A 22,058-nucleotide genomic window follows, 5' to 3' on the forward strand; every position below is an offset into this window, starting at 1 on the left:
CACTTTGTATCCAAAGCAACTTACAATTATGACCGAGTACAATTTCAGCAATTAAGGGCCTTGCGCAGGGGCCCAAGAGTGGCAACTTGGCAGTGGGGGGGCTTGAACCAGCAACTGACTGCCTACAAGTCAAGAACCTTAAACATTGAGCTACCGCTGCCCATGTCTGTAGCTATTATAAACAACAAAACAATAAGGACGTAGTAACTGACATGCTTGACATTCATCTTTTAACAGCATCCTTTACAAGCTGTTAGCTTGCTCTGCACATTTCTCTCCAGCCATTTTCTCAAACTAAGACAATACAAAGAAGGCTTGGCTCAGAATACGACGCTGAAACACTATCTAGGTGCACACACACTAACCTGTCCTCAGTTCAAGTGTTACAAATACGTGTGATGACAAACACAAGCATACGGCTGGACTGTAGCGTGATAGCTCAACCTGCCTGTGGAAGGAGAGCACAGGAAGGCGCCCAAACACAGATCTTAGCAACTCGCTAGCACATCAGCATTTTACATTCCACACAGTTAGCAGACAAGCTAATCCAGCGTGACTTTGCAATGAAGACTGAATGCAGCCACCCTACCCAAGACTCAAACCCAGGACCTGGGCTTGAGTCCCGGGTAGGGTGGCTGCTTTCAGCCTTTGTTACAGACTTAGAATTTCAGTTAGGTTACAGAGATAAACAAATGTAGTGTAGGAGTCTTGCCCAGATGGGGCTTGAACTCCAGAGGTAGGGTTGTAGCAATCAGTCTAGGAAGAAAAATCATGTTCTTCAGGTATATACTGCCCATTGCTCCTCTATTCTGATGACTTAGTGCTCTTTGTTCCTCTTTCAGCCCTACAGCAATGCTGCTTGTTGCTGTAAAATGATTAAACAAAAACTCCTGATCACTGGTATCAGTTCTCCAACTTAAAATAGACTTTCTCTAATTCCAGTTTGATTCTGGACTCTTGATTTTGGGTTGCTCTTCGTGGACTTGGAGAGACTGGACAGAAAGGGCTAACTGTTGTACAAGGGGCTGCAGTGGCGCACTAGATTACTTTTCTAATTAACTGTGGATTTTCTTTTGATCTTAGCATTTAAAAGACCCCCACTTGGCCTGGACAGGTTACCCACTGGGGTACTGGGCCATCCAAAAGGTGCTCTATCCACACCTAGTTGACCTGGGCACCCAGTATCTCTGCAGTCCAGCCTCTTGAATAAAAAATACTGAAAAACGTAAATATTGTAATTCAGACATAAATAAAACATAAAACGTTCTCAAACTGTACAACCAGAACGACATTTCATGAGGTTTCGTCGGTCAATCACAACCGAAGTCCGTTTATTACTAAAAAAGGATTGAACAGGCTACTAATAATAATCCATGACAATTAAATAAAGTTCAGTTCGACTTTAAGATGGTTGAGGGAGATCCCTCTCTGATATACAAGCAAGTTTCACTGTCAGGCGGCTACCAGTAATATAGTAATATAGGAACGATTTCAGGAATGCAGCTATCGGAGTTTTCTAAACCTGCCATAAAAATGTATTTTCGCATTTCTGACAGTTTACGATGCAACGAGTGTCATATAAAGCCACAATACTGACTGTGAAGGTCATGCCATCGACAGCAGTCTCTGAAACAATCATTCAGTTAATAAATAATTATAAACCTAGATCTTCAGATAAATATTGTGGAATACGTGGGGAAACCAACTAAATCAAACAAACTACAATCAAATACTTATTTGGGATTTTTTATTGTTGTTTTGTAACAGCCCATAAAGTAGGTCTAAATATAAACAAGTCAACAAGATATAATACGTTTGAATATATTCACTTTGACTCAAAGATATTCCCCCCCAAATATTTTATTCGAAACAATCGAGTTATTACAACAACAAGTAAGTGTTAATTTAATATCTTACGTTACTCCAACCTTTGGTGTTATAGGTTATATCAGCGTATGTCTTTATGAAAGTGTGCTGTTTGTTTGTGACGTGCAGTTGGAAGTTAACCTGTAGCCTAAGTAGGTCACTTTTGGGAAGGTGTGGGTCAGGTTTTGCTGACCTACTATACGCGAAGCACTGCAACGCTCTAGATGGAAACAGACCATTTGGGCTACCACGGCGACTAAGTACAATGTACAAATGCGTTACAAACCGTTTTATGGCGTGTTTAACCTTCCTAAAAGTATCCAGCAATAAAGAGTCGTGCAGAATTTCCGACAGCGCCCGTAAGTGCGCATGTGTGGTGCGTTCTGCCCGGGCGTCTAAAGAAAGTGGAGCGGGTAAACTGATCTTCAGAACTTACAGGAATTTCGAGCTGTGAAGTCCTTGCAGGAGCAATGAAGACTCTAAACAAGGAACAGATGAAAATAGCAGAGGAGACTCTTAAGCAGTTCCTTATTAAATCTCAACAGGTGTGTAACTCACAGAAATGAAGCATATGAAGTTGTCTAATTTTTCGGGATTGTGGTGTAATACAGTTTTAGGATTCAGAGGAAAGAATAGCTAGGGAAATGTTATAGATATACCACCCAATAAATGCATGTTTCTTAAAATGTTTAATTCTCCGTTTTGTAAATAAATTGGTCGTATCACTAGGCAAGAAAATTAATTGTACATTACATATTGACCTACAGATTCTAGAATTGCAAATTTTAAGATCAATATTTTTTAAAACCATAAAAACTACATACAACACTGAAAAGTATAGCTACCAAAGAAACACCAAAGTCATACATATCTCTCGAAACCCAATTTTGTACTTTGCAGTTATGTTAAGGACCTTGAATACCCAGATTTGTCTGATGGTTTTGTGTTGTGGACGCATCTATACAAGATAGACTAACAAATCAGACACGTACATTCATCAAACATTTCTAATGAATGTTAGAACAATGTAAATTATTACTCCTGCTACTACTAACTAGGTGTATGTAAAATGTTATATTGGTCTAAATATCTCATGCTGTAACGCTAATGTGGGGCTAGGGCTAATACTGTTAGCTTCAGCAGTTAGCTATAGGGCTAATACAACATGTCCTCTGTCAATTGCATGTAAATATTATCTAGCTGGATCCACTATTTATATCACATTATAATGTGATATACACATTATACTGCACAAAATAATCAAACCTTTACTTTATGCACGTGTGCAGGCTATATACAGAGTAATGACTACAGAATTGCGCAGGGATCCCTGAAAGAGGATGTCTTGGCTAAGAATGACTACTGCACCCATGGTTGTCAGTCATTTTATTAAGTGGAATAGTCCTGACCTAATATTTTTGTGTATTTAGGAGCAGAGTTATTGATCTCCTCGAATCACCTCAGATGTTTTAGCATGTTTTTGACTATGCCATTCAGAAAACAACCCAGAATACAGCTATGTGAAGAAAACACTTGCATGTGCAGTCTGTCTCTGTGACCTGCAAACTGTCCTGCAACCTGTCTATGTGTTCTGCATGGTTGCAGGACAACACAACTAATAAATAATTTCTGTGACATGTCAGTGTAATAAGTGTACCTTACAACTGTATTTAGTCTCTCTAAAGTCATCAGATTTGTCTGAATTACAAATGACACTTTGGTATTTTGTGCTGTAGTACTTTAAAATGATAGCCTACTGCATTCATGAAAGACATTTTTTTTTTTTTTTTGCATATGTGGTCAACTGCTGTGCTGTAGAAGGTCAGATGAGGGAAGCAGAGGTGCCAACAATCACTTAGAAAGAGCTACAGTGGCTGAGGCTGAAGTGAAGCAGCACCTGTCAGCGATATAAAGCGCTGTGCATACGCTTGGCCTGAACTTAGGGGGGGGTGGCTAGAAAGAAGTAATTACTGAAGAAAAACACTTCAAAACAGTTTGTCAGCCTTTGTCCAAGTCAAAGTCCAGATTTTTCTTCCGTCATGGTGAATGTTGAACAATAGCAAAGTTAAAGTTCAGATCTCAATCCAATCGAGAATCTTTAATTGTATGATAATTGCAGTTTACAGCTGTTATATAAGCAATCTGAATGACCAGGAACAAGTCTGCCAGGAAGAATGGGCAAAAATAACTCCTAGGCAGTGTGCAAAGCTATTAGAGAGGTACCCTAGCAGATTTAAAGCTGTTATTGCAGAAAAATGTGGTTCTACCATCTAGTCTGAAGGGCTAAACACTGCATCAGAAGGGAGTCCTGGGAGTTTGAGGGTGCAAGACAGTATTTTGGAGGTACACCTACAGGAGCTTTTATGTCAGCCCATTTTAAATCAGTTGGCATTAATGTGGAGTTGGAGGCATACAATTGTCCAAAATATTTATTAATAGAGAAGTATTATGATTCACCTTCACTGGAACTAAGGTGCCTAGGCCAACCCCTGAAAAAAAATAAACCCCATAGCATTAGCCCTCCTCCACCAAACTTTACAGCTGGCACAATGCAGTTAGGCCTGTAACATTCTCTTGGCATTCGCGAAACCCAGACTTGCCCATCAGACTGCCAGATGGAGCAGTTAGGTGTCACACCACAGAAAATGTTTCCACTGCTCCAGACTCCAGTGGCAGCTTGCTTTACACCACTCCATCTGATGCTTGGCATCGTGCTTGGTGATGTAAGGCTTTCATGCAGCTCCTCAGCCATAGAAACCCAGGCCATGAAGCTCCCAGCACAGTTTTTGTGCTGATGTTAATGCCAGAGGAGATTTGGCACTCTGCAGTTACTGAGTCAGCAGAGTGTTGGCAATGCACTATTCACCTCAGAATAGTGTATGGGTAGACTACATGGGTAGGTGTTTGCTTTTAGACAGCTGTGGCAATGGGATGGAATGAAACACCTGAATTCAATGATTAAGAAGTGTGTCTCTAACCCTACATCCATATAGTGAATGCAGAAAGAGGAGGAAGTAACTGCAGTGTACTGTAGTTAAAGATTTAGAGGTTATAAAAACTCAGGCGTAATACGCAGTGTAGTTCTAGACAAACCTGAAATAACCTGAATCATTCAGAACATTCAGTGTTCTGGCCAAATCAGCTTAATACATATCGGCCAAGCAAATTGACCCAGCAATATTTGGAGTGATAAAAGTGATGTGACATTTGTACACTGCCAAGTTTGGTCAGCACTGGGTTTCTATAATGTTCAGTAATTAGAAGACCGGAGGCTCCAACTGTTAGACTTGTCAGTGTTCAGACTGACGCTATATACATATACACGTTTTTCTCTCTAGGCATATGGATGTCTTTTCCTGATAAATCGAGGACAAGCTGACTGTATGGAGGTGATAGTTGACCAATGGCCAGACTTCAATGTGCTGTTCATCAGATCGAAATGTCAGGAGGTATGAACAACAGAATGCCTGGGTAATACCATTTACTGGAATAGTACACAAAGTGCTGAGTAGAAGATGCTAGTTCTTATGGCTGCTTCATTTCTCTCATGCATAGCAAGGGGACCTTTTCAGAGATGTGTCAGTTTTTACCAAAGACGAAGCTTCTCTCAGGAACATACTGGAAAATACAGGCTTTTTTGACTGGAAGAATTACTTTTGTCTAAGTATTCTGGCTTTTTATTATTGCTTCTAATAATCTATCTTGTGAAATTTACAAATCAGAACCAATTATGTTGTTCTCTTAGTTCAAACAGTTCAAACATTTCGCCATCAGTTTAACCTTGGTTTTTTACCTGTTTAGGTGTTAACACATGCCATGAGGAGATGCTAAAAGCTGTAGCAGCAGCCAAAGGTGTGCCTGAGAACAAACTCACTGTCTGCCACATGATGACATTGCCTGATCCCTCTAACCTTACAAATAACAGGTAGCTAAGTGGTTTACCGCCAGACCATCTGCCAGAATTTACAACCTGTTCAAATGCATTGCCTAATGTTGCTAAAGATTAATTGTACTACCTTAGGTACCTTTACTGTTTGTTTATAGGCGTTGACTGGTTCTGGGCTTGACTGAGGGAGATTATTCTGTTTTGCTTTCACACAGAGGAATTCCACATGAACCACATATTAATTGTACAGTTCCATAAATCACTTTTCTTTGTGCAGGTTTGCAAAGTGTTAGGCTTTAGGCTTACATTTACGGCATTTAGCAGACACTCTTATCCAGAGCGTCTTACAAAAGGTTCATTAGTTTAGTGCTTTTTAGTATTATCCTTGGATATAAACACTCAAGCAACAAAGAACTTCACTTTTTGGATACATGGCTTTTCACTGGGCATAATGAAACTAGAAAAGGGAAGTGATGCAATAAGTCGAAACAGTGATGTTACAAAATGAACCAATCATGTGCCTGAAGCAGGTAGCTTCCACACACGCAGCAGACTGCACTGATTTCAGGAGGACCAGAGATAAGTTCTCTGGACTGCTCCCAGGTTTGAAGAAAAATAAAGAAAGAAAATAAAATAAATAAAAATAAAAATAAACAGCTTTCACATTTCACCAAATGCAACAACCACATAGAGCAAGCAGACCTTGATCTGGAAAAAAAAAAAACCCCAAACAACTAATGTATAAACACCCTAAGTTAACTCTCCTTTGCCCCCTACAGGGTATCGGTGCAGTTGTCATCTCTCAAAGAGTCTCACATAGATGTGGTTAATAGTACCTGGAAGTTTGCTGCTGAATTCAGCAAACAAATGATTAGGAATATGATCATGAATTTCCCTTCTTCTTGTGTGCTGGACCCGGACGGTCATCCAGTTGCATGGGTACTTACCTACACTTCCTGTGCGATGGGAATGTTGTACACCCAGCCTGAGCACAGACGGAAAGGCTATGCGAAAGCCGTGGTCACCGCACTAGCAAAGAAACTCCATTCCGAAGGCTACCCAGTGTTCTGCTTCATCGAGGAAGAGAACCAGCTGTCCTACAGACTCTTTACAAGTCTGGGCTTCACAGAGGACCCCACTTACAGAGTTGCTTGGTATGGCTTCAATCAAAAGCATCCAATTCCACACTGACTTTGTGCAATCAGACATTCTCGTCATTATCACATTAACGTAAAGTGAGGTAATTGAAGTAATTGTGAAACTCGTTTTTATAATAATGGGATGAAAAAACATGAATCTTAAGAGAATATTAACTTGTATCAAATGAGTGATACAAATCCTATTTTAAACCTATTGCTCCACTGAATGAACAGAATACATTTATGGCATTTAGAAGACGCTCTTATCCAGAGCGACTAACAAAAGTGCTTTGTCATTTACTCATAGAATATATCCAAGTACAGTATAGTAGGTTAGAATTAAACATACCAATGAACTAGAATACTGTGGAATACAGGGATGAATGCTGATACCTAGAAGTGCAAAATACATAAGGTCTATCTTAAACAATGATAAGTGCTATAAACAATAAAGTGCTAGAGTTTGTTAAAAAGCATAAATAGTGCCTTACAATAAGTAATAAATTAGTCAGTCAATAAGGGAGCAGTGTCAGTTGTCCTTTAAATATTCTGCAAATGGATGGGTCTTCAGTCTGCATTTGAAGACTGCAAGGGACTCTGCTGTCTGAACAGCAAGCGGGAGTTCATTTCACCATCTTGGAGCCAGGACAGAAAATAGTCTCGATGCTTGTCGTCCATGAGACCTGAAGCAAGGTATTTTGAGCCGAGCCGTACTTGAGGTTCGAAGTACTCGAGGTACAGATCGGGCTTTGACCATTGACCTCATGTATGAAGGGGCAGGTCCATTTTTGGCTTTGTAGGCAAGCATCAAGGTTATAAATCTGATGCGTGCAGCTACAGGGAGCCAATGAAGGGAGTACAGCAGTGGAGTAACATGTAAACTTGAGAAGATTGAAGACCAGTCGTGCTGCTGCATTCTGGAGAAGTTGTAGAGGTTTGATGGCTCTTAGAGGAAGACCAAGTACCGAATTGCAGTAGTCTAGCTTTGAGATCACAAGAGACAGCACAAGCACTTAGTAGCTTCCTGCGAAAGAAAGGGTCGAATCCTTCGTATGTTACAAAGGAGGAATCTGCAAGACCGGGTTAGATTAGAAACATGAGTTGAGAACAACAACTGGTTGTCCCAGTTACACCCAGGCTACGGGCAGCTTCGGATGGTGATACCAGAATAGTGACTTCCTTTTTAACGACATGAGGTGCATTAGAAAGTCTGTGAATTCCTAAAAGCAGTAGGAAATGTGGAAAGGTTTCTCATTTGCAGCTAAAGTAGCCTAATAAGAATGTAAAGGAATTGAGCTTTTAATTTACATACACAACAAATAAATCAAGAAGAACTTCACTGAAAAGCAACACATTGCAAACACTCCAAATCAGGTTTTATAAAAAGGGCAAATATCATCTGGAGATTTGAAAAATAGGGTTTCAGTATCATTGTTTCACAGCTTTTTTCTTTGATGTATAAAATTACTTTTGCATACGTAAAACTGCACACCATCATAGAGCATAACCGTGAAAAAATGGCATGCTGAGTCCTGCAGCTGAACCTGTGACAACAGACTACCCTTTGTTCTAGATTCCCCCTTTCTTCAGAATCCTATTCACACAGCTGAACTGAATATACCTACTCTGCTGCAGGTTTCCTAGGAAACTGGTTATATAACCTTTACATTTGTTTTGTGGGGTTATGGTTGTAGCATGGTAGCAGCATAGCTGTGTTGAGAGAATAATTTAGCAGGTAAAAAAAAAAAAAAATTATATATATATATATATATATATATATATATATATATATATATATATATATATATATATATATATATATATATATATATACATATACATATACATATACACACACACACACACACACACACACACACGTTAGTGATCTTAGTGACAAAGGAGAAAGGACAAACACAAACTGTGCAAGGCAACAGATTATAGACAGGCTTCTACTGTAGGTGTGTCTGGATGGTAGGATTTTCCTAATAAATAACCACTGTGGTAGACTGAAAAAAAAAAAAAAAAAAAAAAAATCAATACATTTGATCAGCTAGAACTGTGCTATAATATGTCAGCCTGCACTAAAGATTCAGACAGATTTATTCACTAAATGTGTTCACTAAAGATTTGTTCTTTATTTTTTCAGAATATGCAGCAGACTTGACACATTTAACTGTCAGAAATACACAGTACAAATATTCGTTGTAGTAACTTGTTTTGTGGTTAACTGTGTTATATATATATATATATATATATAAAGTCATACGCTGGGAAGAGGTGGTAGGACCTAGAGGAACACAAACAACACAGTACATCTCTCTTTTCTGAGAACTTTCTCATAGTCTGTAAAGGCTGAACGGTTGAACCTAGAGCTTACGGTCACAGGCATTCTTTGTCTTCCATTAAAGAACAAGTTACGCTGCCTTCTCCATATACTCCTCCAATCGGAGGAGCCATCTCTCCCAGTACTGCTGCACATGCTCTGCACTCAGCCAATGGGAGTGGGCCTGGGTGCCGTCTTTATAGGCCACTACAATCAACCCACTTTCTACCTGTACAGACAGAACATTTGCGTTCAGACTGAACTGAGTACAACCTACAGTGACTCAGCAAATAAACAGCACTGTATTCACCTTTGTAGATATTGCCGAAGGCTGACATATACAGATGGATTCTTGAATCTTTTATTATGTGTTGTAAACATGGTAACACAAAACCTATGTTCCATGTGAATTCTCTGCATGTTTTGGTAAATGTGACAACAGACTACAGTGTTTACATGATGCAACAAGCCTAAATAATGTCAAAACAACACAAGTCGATCATTAACCATGTTATTTCAAGATTTAAACACTTACATACCTGGTAGTTGTAGTTCTTGTCACTGTTTAAGGCTCCTATATAGGCAGCCACCTGTAAGGGGTTGTCAAAGGTATTATGAATGAAGGGTTTGGGCTTCTCTGATGTCTTCCAGTCTATAACACAAAGCGAACCCCTGTATATTAAAAGAAAAAGGGTCATTAGAGGTTTGATAAGGTAGCAGAAAAAACAACAGGGACAGAATAAAAAAAACAAACAAACAACACAGCAGGAGCCATGCTGCTAATTAATGTTCTCAGATAGGATTGAAGCCTTTGGCCAGAAGGCATGGATATTCTTAGGTCTAAAGTCGAAGAGCTGTTGAACAAAAACAGGAAGTACTGAAAGCAAATAGAAAGTACTGATACTCACTTGTACAGGGCAACACAATCCACTACGCCCAAGTACTGCAGTGCCTCATGGTGCACTGCACTTTCGATGGCTCTTGCTCCTGTGACATCATCAAGCACATGACCGACACTTTGCAAATACCCATCCACTTCCTCACAACACTCCATGTCATCCTTTGGGGAGTTTTCTTGAGTTAGAATTCCTTCAATAGCTGAATGGAACAGCTTTCCCTGCATAAAAAGCTCTAAAATCAAACAGGGTGAATATGGGTAAAATACTTCTGTCATTGGATGCTGCACTAAAAGATTCGCATAGGCATGATAAACTGGGCACTACTTGTGGTGTATTCTTTGAAGCCCTCCTCTCCAAGCTCAGCAATCTTCTTTCTCCTCCACCTCTCCAAGCAAAAGGCTTGCTTGGCAGACATGGTCTTCTGCAGTATTTTGGTCACGCTGGCTATAGCAGGTTGACTTGCATCTCTTTGCAGGGGTATCTTGCTCATGGGTCGCCCCTCACAGTCTGACTGGACAACGCCTTTTGCGTCGTTTAACAGTGGATACGGATTTTTAACCATTTTGGAGGCCTCTGCTTTGGATCTTATAATACTCCCATACAGCCATCTGTCTTCCTTTTCAATGCTTTCTGGGGTCTGTGAGCTTATTCTTGTGGACACGGCTGCCCTCACAAGTGACGCGTACCGTTCTGTGTCCACACAGCCGTACTCGCTTTTCTTTTTGCGCGCACGCAGAAAAGGGAACGACGAAAAAGCCGCCACACGTGAGCCAGAACACACGAGAGGGAAATGTCCAGATAATAAAACCGCGCAATGGCATCGCACCCATAGTGTGTTCACTAGCATTGTGAATACTCCTTCTGAGATCTGAAAACAACTTTACACATTAAAAACGTCGACCCCAGAAAACCTTCCTACTAGACCGCTCTCGCACCAATCCAATTTGAAAGCCTTGAGCGTGTTCCCATCCCGGCCATCGAGGAGTCGGGAAGTGTAGTTCTAGATGTGCCAAAATACCCGCGACGCCTTCTCACAGAACTACGTGTCCCATAATGCATTTTCATGTGCAACGTTACATTGTTGTCTTCCAAAACTAGAAAACGTATCATAGAAACATTCGTTCCGGAACAACCTATTATCGTTTGAAGAAGCTTAGAGATTTTAACATAATTCACAAAGCAAGAATGTACAGTTGTGTATAAAACAAATTCAGCAAAAGGTGTCAAGTAGAAAAGAGAAAAAGAACAACAGAATCCCTCGTGACTTTCATTAACAATGAAAAAGAAAGCTAAAAGATACCCTAAAAGTAAAAATATAATAAATTGTAGAGTAAATTGGTGAGTTTTTTTTTTTTTGTGGCCTTTTCCATTCCCACAAACCCATTCAATATTTACAGAATTCCTTCATCGTACTGGGTGACTTACATTTTGGGCGTAATTTCACGGAACCTCGCACCTATCGCTCATAACAACCAGTATAATATATCCTATTTTACTGAATGAAAAATACTCTCGAAAATATGCAGCTTTTACATGAATGTTAAAAACATATGCCACATTTTAGGTTTCTCGCACTACTAGAAATATCAAACATCCAAAGATATTCTCTAAAAATGTTATACTTTTTAATGTACAGAATTATTACTATAATTGCTATATTTTGCTCGTTATGAAAAAAATATACATGCAAAAAAAAATCGCTTTCATGAAAAACAGAACCACCACAGTATTTGACCTGAATGACCGAATTATGTTTAAAACAAAAAGTCTCACTGCCCAGGCGTACAGGGTGGGGGGCGGTTCTCTTGACGGGGGCGTGTCTATAGTGACCGCGAAGCAAACGAAACCCCGCCCACCCCTTATATGGTGACAGAAGAAAAAAGTAGCAATTAGGTAACTGCACTCGACAAAGTTTCGACAATTTAACTGCATGCTTGTAACAGATAAAAACGTGATATTACTATGATGACCTCTATCTCGCAGGACGGCGACAGAGACAAGGTAAGTGCTCCCGCGAAGCTTACTGGATGTTTGTAATTGATGTGAAAATCTACAGATATCAACGTAAGCCGCTAGACTAAACTTATGACCTAGCTTAGCAAAGTTTGCTAACTTAGCTAGGTTAGCCTGCTAGCTACATAAAAGCGTGAGTCTGGTTGTATAAACGGATAACCCAACTAGCTAGCTTACGACGTTTCCGACAGTGGTTAGTTTAAGTTAAATCTGCCTAAATCGGCATAATGTTCTTCATATAACGAAACTACTTCCCCGTTGGTGACATGACTACTTGCGAGCACACGGGACCATCCGCTACTTTAGCACCAGTGCACTTCCAATGGGATGTGTGCAGTGGTTTTACTTTTTGTTTTTACTTTTAGCCTCTTTGGTGGTCGATCAACATATCGTTTCTCTAAAGCTTTCTTTCAGATGTTTAATCCTGTTCGAAAAGGTTTGTGTTGGCTGTGGGTCTGACTTAGATCGGATCAATACCGTCACGGTTTATCGTTTAATCAGTACCGTCGCTCAGGTGGTTTTCTCTCATGGACATATAACTACTATATAGCAACTTTACTCTACCTGAAGCAGAAGTGCGATCTCGGTTTCAGTGATCTTGATACATGATGTAGAGGATGAAACGTATGATTGTAACAACAGTAAGAACATAATTTGACGGATGCGTAAAGTACCGGTTTGTGTCAGCCAGCGTTGACAAGAGTGGCAGCTGTTGGTTGCAGGAACTCTTCAGGGAATATGTTTATGGAGTCACTTAGTTTAATTTTTTTTACTGTAGCTTGGTATTGGTCAACCAAATCCTTGTCTGTAAAGAGTAGGTATGTTTCAGTCCATACATCTTGAACTGATATTTCAGGGCATTGAAATAGTTGTACCAAAATCCCCTGTTATTGCTCAAAAATGCAAAGAAAAGTAGACAGAGAAAAGGCACTTATCTGAGAGTTTCCTGTTTCCTGTGTTTTTTGATTTTTTTTTTTTTCTTTTCTTCTCGGTCCATCTCTTTTTAAGATGACGCTGCACAATTGCTCTGCGGAGCTGCTTGAACAGACGTAAGCAGGACTAAATGGGTTTCCTCCTCATCCTTGTCCCCGATCTATTTGTCTGGACCTAAACATTTGGTGGAGCTGTGAGGATTTTGTGCACTGCCGTTAGCCCTTGCCTTTGTGATAAGGGAATGTGTTGGCATGCTGCTCTGGATTAGGCTTTGGAACGGTCACATGACTTGCATTTGTGGGTGTGCCAGGAGAAGAGAAGCAAACCATGGCCCAGACAGCTGTAATGGTGTTACCATTACTATATTGATGCAGTTTTAGAAGCAGTTTTTTCCGTCCAATATCAATAAAAATACTGAAAGATGTTTAATCTTTCCCCTGCTCTTTATGCAGATGCGAGTGTATGTTATATGCTTACTGTATGCTCATATGTGAATCAGTACATTTATTTTGTTACTTCACATTTCCCATTCATTCACCTGTTCATTACAACTGAAGTTACACACTGAATTCTGTTTCTAGTATGTTGAAGGAAAAGTCATTATGAAGACCAAGGCCACGGAACATGGTAGTAGTTTGGGAAAACTGAAATGTGCACAAATTTCTCCTTTCACCTAAATGCAGCTATGATCAGCGATATATATGGCCCAGACTTTCCACTTTTAGTTTTGCCCTGAAGCAACAACTTTGACATAGCCCTATAAGGGAAACTTGTAACCACCAATAAGCATCATCCAAACTGCATACAGAAGAGTAATGTTTTTTGAGTACTGAGTATTAGGTAATCTCAAATAGACGTGCCTGTGTGTTTATTGATAAGAACGCACAGAAATGCAGCTTCAAGATAGTGGCTGCTTCTGCAACATATTTTTGGTTGGAAGAATTTGTCCTTTTGAGTGAGATGCCATATTGAAAGCATTTGCAAACAGTGAATTCCAGAAGTGAACTGTTGGCGGTTACATGGCTGTACGATGCTGTTTTCACACTTACCAGTCATGCTAATTACCAAAATACATAGGCGCTTCCAAAATAAACAGGACCTTCCAAAATACATAGGTGCTTGCTTTGGCCGAGCTAATTAATTAATGAAATAAATAATTAACAGGCAAATTTTTACTGGATTTTATAGTATTTGTCTTTCCTAAAATAGTAAATAAATAAATGAATTGGGGGTGGGGAAAATGAAAATACCATTTATTGAATTGTCTTGTTTACTACATGTTGTTTTTGGTTGCAGTTATTTTCAATGAAACGCAGTCTAGCATTAACCCATCAACTCGACTCTCAGTAAAAAGTGTTATCCTGGCACAGGACTTTTATTTGCAGCCTTGTAAAATGATGGGACTCCAAAGCCATAATCTCAGATGATAAAGGGGTACTTCTGTCAACTTCTACGCACTGTTATTGTCAAGGTTCTTGTTGCATGCACATAAGTTATAGAACATGCTGTTGCATGCTCTGCATTGTCACACAGAGAGCAGTGAGTTCTAGCAGTTACTGAGGTTTTCATAGGTCGATTCAGATGTGGTAGCGTGTGCAGAACCCCAAAATGTGTGTATGCCTGTGCACGCCTGTGTATGCTTGCATATGCCTGTGTGTGTGCGCCTATGTGCGGATGTGTACGCGGAGAGCCAGCCAGTGAGCTCATATCCATAGCCAGTCCTTCTCTTCGGTCCTGTTGTGCAAAATTAGGTCAGGCTAGATGTCTCCTGTCTATCTCCCAAAGTACCTGTTGTGGTACGGGGGGGAAAAGAACTTCTCTGTTCTCGTTTTCTCCAGCTGCGGTCAGTGTCTGTGGACCTGAACAATGACACCCCTCTTCTCATTGATATTCCCGATGCCCTCTGTGAGCGTGACAAAGTCAAGTTTACAATCCACACCAAGGTATGCATCATCATGAATGCATGTTATATTATCAACATGAATCAAATGTGTAGTACAATTCCTTTTTATTTTTGGAGCCTTGTTCTGTTCTTCTGGATGCAGTTTGCAGGTTAAGTCTTGTTATACTTCCATGTGTCCTTCACGATTTTAGACGACACTAAACTCCTTCCAGAAGCCGGATTTTTCTGTCTCACGGCAACATGAGGACTTCATCTGGCTTCATGACACGCTTGTGGAGACTGAGGATTATGCTGGCCTTATCGTGAGTTCCCTTCACAGTACTCCTTCTCACCAAAATGGACAATTCATGTGGATCGATACTCTAGACATACCAAGCAGGTATGGAGACCGCAAGTACCACTGTAAAAGCTTTCCTTGTGTATCAGAGGCATTCTCCAAGTATTTCTTTCTTCTCTAGGGGCATTCTGGGATTTTTAAGATCGGTGTCTCCAGACGTGTAAATGTTCACTTCCTGGTTTTTTCATTGAACCGTTTCTCTTCTGTCTACAGCTTCTGAAATCTGCCTTTTACATTGTCATTTGCACTTTCAAAATTCAAATGGTGGCTGAAGAATTTAATTGATTTTATTGTGTATTGAGATTCTAAGCAAATGCAGGTTGAGGGATACTGTGTGTGTAGTGATGGTGGACGGAGCTCTGTGCAGTCCATTGTTTAGTAATGGAGGTCATGATCTTGGCATATTTGCAACTAAGCCTAGCACATTTCAATACTCAGTTCCCAAGCACAGATTAGATAAGTGAAGCTGGGATGTTCCAGTGTGTGACGTGAAGGTGTAACCTGATAACCCCAGATCAACATTAACACTTGCTGTAGAAGGCAACCCTCTGAGAGCCTATTTCCAGCAGGGATTTATGTATGCAAAATTCAGCGACCTCTGCAAATGACACCGTTAATGATGCACCGAAATTGACACTTTGTTAATCAGTTTTCTCATTTGTCTTGGAAAACAATAAAAACATCATAGTTTTTTTTGTAGATCTGCAGTAATGTTTTGCATCACAGATTTTCTGGAAGGTCTAATGCAGACCTAGTTTCAGCTGACAGGAGCAGCCATATTCTGCTCTATAAGGTCCTATAGCATGTCCACGCGAGGAGCATCCGCAAACGAAACGGCTCTTCGGTGACGTGCATCTACTGCAGAGTTTTCACAGAGAAAGTTAGCTTCTTCTGAGTGAGCTAAAAACAAGTCAGTAAATGTCATGACGTTATATGCAACAGTGCAGTCATAGCAGGTGAATAATGTCTTGGAGAGACAGATGGAAAGCTCCAGACCACAGTTCCTGGAATGGTTCTTTCTTCACGCTGCCTTAGGAGTCAGCCTTGAAATGGTGCGCCTCGGTAATTTTCTGCCTGGCACTCCCGGCTGAACCACTGTTCATTGTTTTATCTCATGTAATAAACAAATTGAGTTCTCAGACATACCACGCAGTGCAGCTCCACATTTTCACTTGATACATGGAGCTCTCTGGTGTTGCCTCCCCAGATCCCCCCTGTTCCTCCTAAGCCAGACTTTGAGAGTCCCAGGGAGAAAATGCACAAGCTTGGAGAAGGGGAAGCTACTATGACTAAGGAAGAGTACACTAAAATGAAGCAGGAACTGGAGGCGTGAGTCGAAAGCATGTGAGGATGCTTGACCTTTTCAGTGCAACGCTGGGGTTGGGTGAGATGGTAATCTGTGGCCTTTCTCTGCCTGTCTGTGCCTGCGTTCAGGGAGTACCTGGCTGTGTTTAAGAAGACTGTGCAGGTGCATGAAATTTTCCTCCAAAGGCTCTCTTCTCATCCAGCCTTTAGCAAAGACAGGAATTTCCAGATATTCTTGGAGTACGACCAGGATGTGAGTCTTGCACGCTCTGTACCTTCTACCATTCTTTAAGGCAAAAAAGAGAAAAATGCACACGAGGAAGGGCGCACATGGGGATGTACTGTGAAGCTGCAATGTTGGCAGGATGTACAGAGGGGACACGCACAGACAGGAAGATAGTGACCTCCAACTAAGCCACATCCTGTTTAGTTAAGATCAAACTGCACTAACATTTTCCTGTGGCTTTCATTCTATAAACACCCTCAGGATTTTAGAATACAAATTTAGAATTTTATAGTGAAGAATTGTAGAATTAAGAATACAAGCCTTATGCCGATGTAATATTGATTTGTGTTGCACCATTTTCTAATCTGACCCATGACCTTCTGGCTTCATGTGACACTCTAGCTTAGTGTGAGGAGAAAAAATGCCAAAGAAATGTTTGGTGGCTTCTTCAAGAACATGGTGAAGAGTGCTGATGAAGTCCTCATCTCAGGAGTAAAGGTATTGTGTATGCTCGCATGTGCTGATTGATCTGTTTTTATATGTTTCAAATCAGAATGATGCAGAATCTCCACAGCAAGGGAAGAGTTATTTACAGTTTTTAAAATGACTCTCCATGGTATAAAACCCCTGTGTAATTGTTTTACATTTATATATTAAGTTTTACATTTTAATAGTTCTGATACCTATGTACGAATAATGTATTTTTAAATGTTTACATTGGAGTTACACAGCCTTGAGTTGCAGTCTTTCTGGAAAGCACACGACATATAACGCGTCCGTCTCTTCATAACTTGCAGGATGAAACACTTTCAATTCCAGTGCTGCGATAAATTACAAAACTGTGATGCTTTTTGTTATTGACGTCAGGGTTTTCACGTGGTCTTGTCCCTTTATACAGCCACATTTTCAATGCTAATCACGGATGCAAATTAATGGCGGAAATGCTTTTTGTTTTGCAGGAGGTCGATGAGTTCTTTGAGCAGGAGAAGACATTTCTCCTCGATTATTTTGGCAAGATCAAGGATGCCACTGCCAAAGCAGAGAAAATGACGCGGTCTCACAAAAGTATGCTCCTCGCATGCACTGTCACAACACCTGTCTAACAAAGATGCTTTGGGTTGTAACTCTTGTTCTAGGTGTCAGCACTGACTCTGCTTTGGCGATCTCTCTCAAGGGTATCTTTTTGACTTTAACCCATTTGTGCAGCCTGAGGATACAGTGAGTGCACAGCTAAAGTCCTTTTGTAAGTTGCTCATTTAAAACAAGTAGTAGAGCCCAGCAGACAGATCTCCCGTCTTTCTGCCATAAAGCATCATTTCTACAGTTTATTCTCTCTTAATACAGCTTCATTGTCGCATCCATACACCACAGAGGGTCATTGCTGGTACATTTTATTCTGCTAACTGCGGAACCTTTGGCAGTTGTTCCATGTGCTGCAGATACAGCCTTGTGCTAGCCATGTTTTTCTTATTGTTCCTCTGTTTAGACCTTGCCGACGATTACATTCATATTTCTGCAACGCTGACCACCATCGCTGCGGATGACAACGAAGCTTTCAAAAGGCAAGTATCTGCCCAACGCCAGTTTTTTGCCTTGTCGTGGGACAACGTGCAGTCCTAAATGTCAAACACCAAGTCGAGTGCAATGGGCTGCAGAAGACCTGTGCGGCCTCGGAAAGTGCATATGGTCCAGCTGCTCCATTAGTTTGGAAATCGGAATTACACACAGGATAAAGATGGCATTAGTGCCAAGCTTCAGATGGGGCCCAGATCACTCACTTCATAGTAGACAATTCACCAGCTCCTCACAGGGGTCATCAGGTTGGCACCTCCCTTCATCAGCGTTTCGTTGAATTAAGCCCACGGTGCCTCCAGAAGGCTCAACAGTAAGGTCTGGTGTCCCAGCCACCCTGTCTCCAAGGTCACTTTTAAAGCTCACTTTGGATTGCCTAATACTACTTCAGAACTAAAGCAGTCTGTTTTTACTTTTTAAAAATGTAACTACATTTTTCTCCCTCTTCATTTGTGCAATGCATTATCAGATAAAAAATTCTTTTTTTTAAGCCATTCCAGGCTTATTGGTGTGTAAACTACTTAGGCCTGCAATCATGGACATGTGTTAAAGATTATATAATATAGTCTAGAAATAATAAATCTAGAATTGACATGTTTTAGTCTATTTAAAGCTCCTTTGCATTTTGTATGTATTCCGTATTCTAAATACTAAAAATCCGTGAATATTAATTTGGCAAAGCTGGATTTAAACTACATTTCATGATTCAGAGCATCAGGAAATGTTGAGGATAAAAAACATTTAATTACAGAGTTTATTAGAAACATTCAAAAGCATCTTTCATAGGCTGCTTACCTACCAGGTCAGTGCCTAGTGCGTCTTTCTGGTTCATGTGTTCCTCCATTAAAGTTCAAATATAATCGAGAGAACGCATAGAAGGCTGATGGCAAGCTGTAAAACTGACACATTTTCCTCCACGTCACATTAGAGCACAGCCTTTATATTGACAGTCACGACAGTGCTCAGGTGAAGATTTGCAGGTCTCCTGAGTAATGTGTTCTTAGGATTGCACTACTGGAGTATAATTGCACCCCTTTTATGGTGTCATGTGATTGTTTTTGATAAGACGTAAAACAGGTTATGATGAGCCGGAACTAGCACTGGAACTAGAAGCCACTCTACTACACCAGTTCATACTTGCAATATTCCCACTGTGGTAGTTCGTTTCTCAGTAAGAGGGTGATGTCTCCATGAGCTCTCACCCAGCTCAGATATATTCTGACGTGTTGAATCTGGAGCTGTTTTGGAGTCATGGCCGATCAGGGCTGTGCTCAGTCATGGAGGGCGTGGTCTGCTCATAGTAACATTTGCAGCAAAGTTTATTTGGACAGTCTTGCTAATGGACCAGCAGAGGGTGATGTATAGCCTTATAGCTTGTCCTGCTTTATTGTTGAGTGGTGTAGTAGTTCTAAAACTAACATTTTGGCCTTTCACAGTTAACTTATGATTCAATTACCTTTTACATAGGTATACTTACAAATTATAGATCACAGGTGGTAGACTTCTGTGTAGGACTGATAACCCTGGTAACTCTGTTCTCAATGGTTACTGTCCTCACAGGCCTTTGGAGAAGATTGCAGAACTTTTGGAGAAGCTGAGGGTGAGTCTTGCTGGATATGGCATCCCTTTGACTCAGGGCCTGTATAACGTATTAGCAAGGCTTGTATTTCAAATGTGTGTGTGTGTGTACAGAAACTGGAGGCCAGGGTAGCATCGGACCAGGAGCTGAAACTGACTGAACTGTTTAGATACTACATGAGAGACATTCAGGCTGCCAAGGTGAGAACCACTACTGGGTTTTTCCTGCAATCTTAACTGCAGTCATGTTGGGATTGCTTACCAATGGTAATGCAGTCATGGGTTTCATCCCATAACTGGGTTTTCAGTGACCCGCTCTAGTGTGCATGTTCCCTGGTGGAAAAGTAATGTGCGTTTCGTTCAGGACCTTTTATATCGGCGTGCGCGGGCCCTTGCCGACTACGAGAATTCCAACAAGGCCCTCGACAAGGCTCGTTTGAAGAGCAAGGACGTCGGCCAGGCCGAGGAGCACCAGCAGCAGTGTTTGCAGAAGTTCGACAAGCTCTCTGAGTCTGGCAAGAAGGGTGCGTTTCTGAAAACATAACACCGCAGGACTCTCCCCACACATAGCCCTCTCTTTGCCTGAGTGTTTATATTGTGTGTGTGTGTGTGTGTGTGTGTGCCTTATCACAGAGCTCACAAGCTTTAAGGCCAGACGTGTGGTGGCCTTCCGCAAGAACCTGATCGAAATGGCTGAACTGGAGATAAAGCATGCTAAGGTGTGTGTGTGTGTGTGCTCGTGTAATGCGTGTGCGCGCGTGCGCTCGTGTAATGCGTGTGCGCGCGTGCGCTCGTGTAATGCGTGTGCGCGCGTGCGCTCGTGTAATGCGCGTGCGCGCGTGTAAAGCGCGTGCGCGTGTGTGTGCGCGCTCGTGTAATGTGTGTGCGCGTGTGTGTGTGTGCATGCGTATGTGCTCATTTATTCTCTCTCTCCCTACTCCTAGAGCAATATGTCCCTGCTGCATGCCTGCATTGAGCAGCTCCAGAGTAACTGAGCCCCAGCCTGATCGGCCCATGCCAGCCTGCCCAAAGGCAAAATGCAGAAAACCTTCCTCAAGCTCTCGTAGGCTTCCTTAACCACTCCAAGGGCCTACACAAGGACAGCACATCATGCCTCCTCCACGTTTACAGGACTGCACCTCTTCCTCTGTCCCTTAAACACTGCTGCGAGAGCTCCTGACCGCGCGACCCTGAGACACAGCTGAGTCCAGGCAAAATGCTGTGCACGCTCTCCTTAGCGCCTGGCTTTTTTTCAGCAGTAACAAACCAACTCTCTTCTTTGCTTAGCAGCGTCTGTCTGCCCTCTACCTTGCTCGGCTTTTCACTTGACATTTACTTCTTACCACTCGCATTCATGAGCCAGAACTGTTGCACGAAAAAGCTAAAAACGGGACAAACTAACAATGTGCCCAAAATGCTTACAGTTCTTTAAAAAAAATCACCCCTTTGATTCATAGCTTTGGCTTTTTTTGGAATGTGAAAAATGGGTTCCAGAAGATATTTTGCAGAATGAAATATAATTCACAACACTTTCACAATACGTTTTTTTTTTTTCCATCGTTCAATTGACTTCTTTCAGTTCTTAATATTAGTCTTCGCATGTTTTGTGCACTTTATATGTAATTGGTGGTTACCCAGGTTCAGAGCAGGATTCCAGTTTTCTGCATTTAACTTTGACTGACTTGCTTAACATGCAAAGTATCATTGTATGTTTGCATACCTTAATGCTAACACCACCTAGCCCTTCTGCTTCAAGTGCTGTGTGTGAGATGGCTTCCCCCTCACACTTCACTTGCTGTAGAGACTCATGATGACCAACTGCATAATGTTAACAGCAGACCAAATATCCATATGGCACAAGGACGTAGTTACTGTTTTGTAAAAGCACTATTGGGGAGAAAAAAGTACTTTTCAATCATGTTTGAGTTCAGGTTTTTGAAAACATGTTGGTATTTTGATAACAATGTATTTCTAATGGATTCAGATGTGCAGTTTCCTGTGAAATGTCTGTTTTGTAGAGGAAAAAAAGCAACTTGTGATCATGGCATTAAATAAGTCCTGTTTTCCAAATCCGA

General features: G+C 41.1%; 3 protein-coding genes across 8 annotated transcripts; 2 read left to right on the top strand and 1 right to left on the bottom strand.

Annotated features, from left to right (window-relative positions):
- The first annotated feature begins 1,743 nt into the window (after nt 1–1,743).
- si:dkey-76k16.6 (glycine N-acyltransferase-like protein 3) lies at nt 1,744–7,412 on the top strand. 2 transcript variants are annotated; one of them, XM_027025607.3, is made up of 5 exons: nt 1,744–2,411; nt 5,205–5,315; nt 5,422–5,530; nt 5,668–5,791; nt 6,532–7,412. In XM_027025607.3, the coding sequence occupies exons 1-5, from the start codon at nt 2,337–2,339 to the stop codon at nt 6,941–6,943; spliced, it is 831 nt and encodes a 276-aa protein (XP_026881408.2). In that variant the 5' UTR covers nt 1,744–2,336; the 3' UTR covers nt 6,944–7,412. The 2 variants fall into 2 exon arrangements, with proteins under 2 accessions (XP_026881408.2, XP_081580578.1); XM_081724452.1 differs by having other exon boundaries at nt 5,668–5,718; nt 6,684–7,412.
- On the bottom strand, nt 7,132–11,990 carry mgme1 (mitochondrial genome maintenance exonuclease 1). Of its 3 annotated transcripts, none has more exons than XM_081724451.1 (5): nt 10,441–11,990; nt 10,126–10,348; nt 9,757–9,889; nt 9,272–9,446; nt 7,132–8,900 (listed from the first exon to the last, which is right to left on the bottom strand). In XM_081724451.1, the coding sequence occupies exons 1-4, from the start codon at nt 10,961–10,963 to the stop codon at nt 9,309–9,311; spliced, it is 1,017 nt and encodes a 338-aa protein (XP_081580577.1). In that variant the 5' UTR covers nt 10,964–11,990; the 3' UTR covers nt 7,132–8,900; nt 9,272–9,308. The 3 variants fall into 3 exon arrangements, with proteins under 3 accessions (XP_081580577.1, XP_035387386.1, XP_026873123.1); XM_035531493.2 differs by lacking the exon at nt 7,132–8,900 and adding an exon at nt 9,010–9,181; XM_027017322.3 differs by lacking the exon at nt 7,132–8,900 and having other exon boundaries at nt 9,010–9,446.
- snx5 (sorting nexin 5) lies at nt 11,984–22,058 on the top strand. Of its 3 annotated transcripts, XM_035531492.2 has the most exons (13): nt 11,984–12,117; nt 14,901–15,005; nt 15,157–15,267; nt 16,510–16,631; nt 16,737–16,860; nt 17,236–17,331; nt 17,793–17,898; nt 18,320–18,395; nt 19,966–20,005; nt 20,098–20,184; nt 20,348–20,507; nt 20,617–20,702; nt 20,928–22,058. In XM_035531492.2, exons 1-13 carry the CDS (start codon nt 12,079–12,081, stop codon nt 20,976–20,978), a joined length of 1,203 nt encoding a protein of 400 aa, XP_035387385.1. In that variant the 5' UTR covers nt 11,984–12,078; the 3' UTR covers nt 20,979–22,058. The 3 variants fall into 3 exon arrangements, with proteins under 3 accessions (XP_035387385.1, XP_081580575.1, XP_081580576.1); XM_081724449.1 differs by lacking the exons at nt 11,984–12,117; nt 14,901–15,005 and having other exon boundaries at nt 15,208–15,344; XM_081724450.1 differs by lacking the exons at nt 11,984–12,117; nt 14,901–15,005; nt 15,157–15,267 and adding an exon at nt 15,360–16,364.

The sequence above is a fragment of the Electrophorus electricus genome, chromosome 12 (genome assembly GCF_041902795.1).
Source record: "Electrophorus electricus isolate QZ-2024a chromosome 12, ASM4190279v1, whole genome shotgun sequence".
In the NCBI taxonomy this organism is placed as follows: Eukaryota; Metazoa; Chordata; class Actinopteri; order Gymnotiformes; family Gymnotidae; genus Electrophorus; species Electrophorus electricus.

What these genes read in the sequence shown, in the direction of transcription:
- si:dkey-76k16.6 (XM_027025607.3), top strand. Translation starts at nt 2,337, where the DNA reads ATGAAGACTCTAAACAAGGAACAGATGAAAATAGCAGAGGAGACTCTT. An exon ending in GAAGAATTACTTTTGTCTAA is followed by an intron (nt 5,531 to 5,667) that starts GTATTCTGGCTT and finishes TTACCTGTTTAG; the next exon opens with GTGTTAACACATGCCATGAG. An exon ending in TCTAACCTTACAAATAACAG is followed by an intron (nt 5,792 to 6,531) that starts GTAGCTAAGTGG and finishes TGCCCCCTACAG; the next exon opens with GGTATCGGTGCAGTTGTCAT.
- mgme1 (XM_081724451.1), bottom strand. Translation starts at nt 10,963, where the DNA reads ATGCTAGTGAACACACTATGGGTGCGATGCCATTGCGCGGTTTTATTA. An exon ending in CTTCAAAGAATACACCACAA is followed by an intron (nt 10,349 to 10,440) that starts GTAGTGCCCAGT and finishes GTTTGATTTTAG; the next exon opens with AGCTTTTTATGCAGGGAAAG. An exon ending in GATTGTGTTGCCCTGTACAA is followed by an intron (nt 9,890 to 10,125) that starts GTGAGTATCAGT and finishes TTTAATATACAG; the next exon opens with GGGTTCGCTTTGTGTTATAG.
- snx5 (XM_035531492.2), top strand. Translation starts at nt 12,079, where the DNA reads ATGATGACCTCTATCTCGCAGGACGGCGACAGAGACAAG. An exon ending in TCCTCATCTCAGGAGTAAAG is followed by an intron (nt 17,332 to 17,792) that starts GTATTGTGTATG and finishes TTTGTTTTGCAG; the next exon opens with GAGGTCGATGAGTTCTTTGA. An exon ending in GAGACATTCAGGCTGCCAAG is followed by an intron (nt 20,185 to 20,347) that starts GTGAGAACCACT and finishes CGTTTCGTTCAG; the next exon opens with GACCTTTTATATCGGCGTGC.